At 40.9% G+C, this 5165-nt stretch overlaps 2 protein-coding genes across 2 annotated transcripts in view; both read left to right on the forward strand.

Moving 5' to 3' along the window:
• The window catches only part of LOC118342556, an 11283-nt gene extending 8635 nt beyond the window's left edge, over positions 1-2648 (forward strand). The window contains exons 15-19 of the mRNA XM_035681145.1: positions 338-489; positions 576-833; positions 1195-1348; positions 2005-2137; positions 2524-2648. Of these exons, the coding sequence (XP_035537038.1) occupies positions 338-489; positions 576-833; positions 1195-1348; positions 2005-2137; positions 2524-2648 (822 nt within the window). The remainder of the gene's footprint in view (positions 1-337; positions 490-575; positions 834-1194; positions 1349-2004; positions 2138-2523) is intronic.
• A 732-nt stretch (positions 2649-3380) lies between these two features.
• krr1 (KRR1 small subunit processome component homolog) overlaps positions 3381-5165 on the forward strand; it is a 7257-nt gene continuing 5472 nt past the window's right edge. Inside the window, 3 exon segments of the mRNA XM_035677015.1 lie at positions 3381-3476; positions 3929-4104; positions 4950-5084. Coding sequence (XP_035532908.1) covers positions 3401-3476; positions 3929-4104; positions 4950-5084 — 387 coding nt within the window. The 5' untranslated portion in view covers positions 3381-3400.

Here is a 5165-nt window from a genome sequence, read left to right on the forward strand (position 1 = left end):
AAATAAAATTGAATTGAATAGTAACACATTACAAAAGAAGTGTATGCAGTAATTGGTAAATTAATTGAATTACTTTTGAGAGAAGTAACTACTAACAGTAACTAATTACAAAATTCTAGGTAGGATTGCATCTCTGATATACTGTAACTTTTTCCCAGAGCCATTTAGGTCACCGTAAGTAGTGTCACCATATAACAGTATATCTGAATAATGAAGTGTTTAAAAATGGTTAAAAGGGCATTATGCTGGCTTTTTTACTGGCAACAGATGCCAAAGTGCATTAGTTACCTTAATCTATTCTGCCCTTTTTGATATATGCTGTGTTGTGATTGTCCAGGTCAACAAAACTCACATTGAGTTCCTAAACACCCTGACTGTGACCTTGACCAAAGAGCAAACCATCAGCCGATGGGATCTAAAAGTCGTTTTGAAGTGTGTCTACCCACGACATTATGTTCGCAACGCTCAAGTCAGCGTGGATGTGGCGTGGTGAGAAAAACATCCTCAAATTTTGTCTCTTGGCCTGATTTAAAAAAAGACAGAAACATCTAAAAGCATAATTTCTTTTGACGTAGGCTCTCCTCCCTCTCCCTGGTGGAGTTGAGTTCATCACTGCAGCTGGGCCTGAGCATGACCCTGTTTACCGACAGGTCATACACCCAGAGCCACAGGGATGCCATAGCCCTGGAGCTTGAGGACACCCTGTTCTTCCAGGTAGCCCTGCAGACCAATAACTCTCTGGCTTCAGACGTGCTCCTTCAGGTGGAGTCATGCTGGGCCACCGAGAGCACCGACCCACAGGACACAGTCCAGGGGGTTCTTCTTCAGGATGGGTAGGGGAAAATGTGACTCTGATGGACTGACTTCTCATTTTGCTTATGTAAATGTACACTTGTTTCGGATGCATCATAAAATTCTCAGCTTTACCTCCACCTGTGCTTGTTGTTCCCCTTTCCTCTGAATGCAGCTCTGTGCCCAGTTTCTCTTTGGGTGGTCTATATGCCTTTATGCAGGGGAGGAAACCAATAACAATTATAATGTAGCTTTGAGGCTTCTATCCTAACTTTCTCTATCTAAATAACTAAGATAAATGTTAAATGGAGCTAAGCTATAATGTGGTAACCTAACGCTCAAGTAGAAATATGATAAGTGTCTTTACAGTGTGTAATAAATGTTATCCTCTCTTGTCCCCAGCTGTCCTGTTGACCCCACGTTCCACTGGCTCTCTGATAACGGCCGGGAACAGAGAAGCAGATTTTCCATTCAGATGTTCACCATGCCCAAAGGGTTGCCCATCTACATCCACTGCCTGGCCAACATATGTGGACATGATGAAGACTGTGCAAAGGTAAACTGAAGGGTCGTCCCAAGGAGATAGACCTGCTCATGTTTTGGATCAATTACCCGTTGACCTATTTTCAGCTCTTCCTGCCACTGGCCAATGCCAGGTACTGGTCTCTGCACCGCTGTGTAATATTCGTGACCTTCCTCAGCCTGTAATGTTGCCCAGGAAGTTTCCAGATGTAAGTCCTGCTGTCTGATGTGGGGCTGACATCAGTGTTGTAGTGGTACACAGGTATACTGTGCACACCCACCGCTAGCAGGAGGATGTACAACATACATTCCTAAAAACAGCAGGAGCAAGATGGACAATAAATCTGGCACCTGCTACACATGCTAACGTGCTCAAAGTTCAAATATCAACAATCTGTCTCCAGAATCGTTGACTCCACCTTTTTAAGTAGTGCAAAAGCATTATACGCAAAATGTAGAAATGTCCAGAAATATGAGGAGAATGATGCACTCTGAAAAAGTTGATGAGACATGGATGCACAGCAAGCACTTTTGCCATCCGTGGGTAACGGTCCGCATTTAGTCTCCACAACTTTAGACGTCCGGGATCAGGTTTTGTCTTTTTTTTTTTTTTTTTTTTAAAGCTCATCATATGTTTTTTTTATGTGAAATCGCCATAAAAATCACCAACTGACCCTGGTTTTGTAATAGAATTGCCCCAGCCAGCAGCGCAGCAAGAGGTCAGTGAGCCAGATGGACCAAAGGAGGAAACAAGCTGCTGTTGTCTCTGCTGGACCTCTGGTGGTCAACAAGAGGGGGAAGTCGGGAGTCCCACCGTCTTACTGTGAGTTAAGTCATGGAAACTGAGCAGATGCTCAGTGCAGAATACCTAAACATACTGTTACATGATCAGTGCACATGATGTTTTCAGGGGTAAGGTTTAATACTTAATACTTCAATTAGAAAAAGAGGAGCTGCATCACCGGTCCTAACTGCAACTGATTGTGTATGTTACAATCTGAATGCTTTAAATAAAGACTTTTGTATATTTTAGTTTTATTCGTTATATAGAAATGATTGACTGCTGTATACTGATAAAAACCAATATATCTCTCACAGTTTGTTTGAGGTTGTGGGGTTTATTAACATTAACGTACAGTTCAATGTGAGAATGTATGTGTGCACTCTGAATACAGAGTTAATATAATCCTTGTGTCTATCTCTTTGCAGGGACAGAGCACATGACAATGATCTCCATTGTAGCCGGATCTGTAGGCCTTTTGGGACTAACCGTTCTCTCAGTGAGTGCAACTAAAGCAATCATGACTTACTATGAACAACTACGGCGCCAATAAAATGATTGGAACACCACCTGTAAGTGTATTTTGTTCATTGTGGAGATAATTCACGGTAATGATACAGAACAATATTTAAAAAAAATTAAACTTAATAAATCTTAATGTGTGTATACACTTTACACTATTTCTCATGTAAAATCCTTTTGAAAGTGGATGCAGCAGGAGGACTACACATGAAATAATGAAGGTGATATTTAGGATTTGAAAAAGGTCAAACTGGTAAGAGGAGAACAGTTTGAAATTAGAGAACAGGACTGATGCAAACACTTTGTTTCAGTAGGATGTAATCCTCAGAAATCATGAGGTAAGTTCATTCTACAATCCAAAAACTAGGTTGGTTCCAGTATTTCGTAGTCAATATATTCAGTATTTAGACACTCACAATGGAGAATGATGTTTACAGGTAAACTCAATCAAATATTACAAATCTATCATTGGTATAGCTTTAGTGTCAGGTCAAAGGTGTGAGTACTACCAGGGGGATCTGAAGACCTTTGTATTTAAAATCTTAGCTACGGCCATGTTTCATGGGTTTCATTTACGTGTGACAAGAAAAAACCAGGATAAAACGACATAGTGAACATCTGTTTTGTGTCGTGTGGCAGCAGTAAGCTGCAGTAGACTACCAAAGTGAAGCACACTCCAGTCTAGCAGGGGGCCGTAATGAGCCTAAACTGGCTTTAAAAACCCGAAGAAGAAGACACTCACACGAAGAAGAGTCTCTGCGTCATTTCCGCTTGTGCTCAACAATGGCGTCCTCCACGGCAGGAGACGGCGTGAGTGAAGCTCAAACAGGGAAAAAATCCCAAAAGACTAAAAACCAAGGTAAGTTATGGATGCTCCGGAGTTGAACGCTATTAACCGACACCCAGCGACCCACTGTCTGTGAAGCAGGGCGGAGGTTTGTCGGATAATTAGCGTGTTTACGTCAGTCAGTTTAAAGGCACGCATGAATTAGCGTTGAGCTAGCATGTGAGCTGTCTTGTGTTTCATGTGTTTCATGAACGTTTCGAGTTCACACCGAGTAATACAGGAAAATATTTATATCGTTTGTTTTACTGCAGGCAAAGCAAAGCCAAAGTCACCACTACACATTAGCACTTTACCTTTAAAACGGGTTGGACGCCATCGTCGCCCTGCTGTGTTCAGACTTTACAAACGTACAAGTTGTTTCAAGTTTCCTGCTTGTTCCCTCCATGTTAATGTTCCTGGCAGGATTTGAGTTGTATGAAAAGAACACATGTTGAACAGTCCATGACTCTGTCTGTGTCATGCAGTGGATGAATCTGAACTCTTGACCGTTCCTGATGGATGGAAGGAGCCTGCATTCACCAAAGACGACAACCCCCGAGGTCTGCTGGAGGAGAGCAGCTTCGCCACCCTCTTCCCCAAATACAGAGAAGCCTACCTGAAAGAGTGCTGGCCGCTCGTGGAGAAGGCCTTAGGAGAGGCAGTAAGTTCACTGTTTCAGGAAAAAGCTCGCACTGATCAAACTGCTGCAAACAGACTGTAAACTTCCTGAATGAGTTTTATTAGAGAAATACATTCGCAAAGAAAGAGAAAAGAGAGAGAAAGACAAAACTGTACAAAGATTATAAAAAGGACTCTTAAGTTACACATTTCACGGAAGCTTGGAAGGAAATAATTGCAGGTATTTGATCTCACTGCAATAGCACTGACGATTTGAAGAGTTGGACTATGATTATGTAGCTCAATCTGGTTGAAGTAATTTTATCATTTTCTCCCCCATTTTGTATCATAGAACTTATAAAGATGTAAAGAACTTCTTTGTGCTGATTAGAGCTGCCACTAAAAGTTCTAATGTCCTATAGATTTTTTTTTTATCATTAATTTGGGCCACAAAATATCATATTACACATTATAATTGTCTCCACATGGCTGATTTTATTTGATCTACAGTGAACCCAGCAGTCTTATGGATATAGTCCAATTATTCCAATATTTGGCTTTGAAATGCAAGATGCTGTTTATCCGTGCAACAGAACAAGCAGCCAAATTAACTTCTGAAGGGATATTTTTGGCTGGTGGATATGTTACATAATTAAAATAATATATATTTTTAACTGATAAATGACTTGAGTTAAATAACCAGTTAAGTTTATGATCAATTCAAACTTTTAGCAATAATAATTTTGTTGCTGCAGCATGATGCTTCTGAGATGAAGCAAAATATTCACTAAACATTCATGCACTCTACCTCCTGAGCCTCCCCAGATAGTACTGTGCAGTTCAGTTTTTGAGTCTTGTATAACATGGATTTTTTTTTTTTCTTCTCAGCACATCAAAGCCTCTCTGGACCTGATTGAGGGAAGCATCACGGTACACACCACCAAGAAAACGTTTGACCCTTATGCCATCGTGAGAGCCAGAGATCTCATCAAGCTGCTGGCCAGGAGTGTCCCATTTGAACAGGTAATGATCACTGTGCTCACTGATCCGTACAATAGAATAGAATAAACCAGTATGTTTTAAAATAAATATCATACTACGCCT

The sequence above is a fragment of the Morone saxatilis genome, unplaced genomic scaffold (assembly GCF_004916995.1).
Source record: "Morone saxatilis isolate NCDOM2014 unplaced genomic scaffold, NCSU_SB_2.0 Contig10, whole genome shotgun sequence".
Classification (NCBI taxonomy): domain Eukaryota; kingdom Metazoa; phylum Chordata; class Actinopteri; family Moronidae; genus Morone; species Morone saxatilis.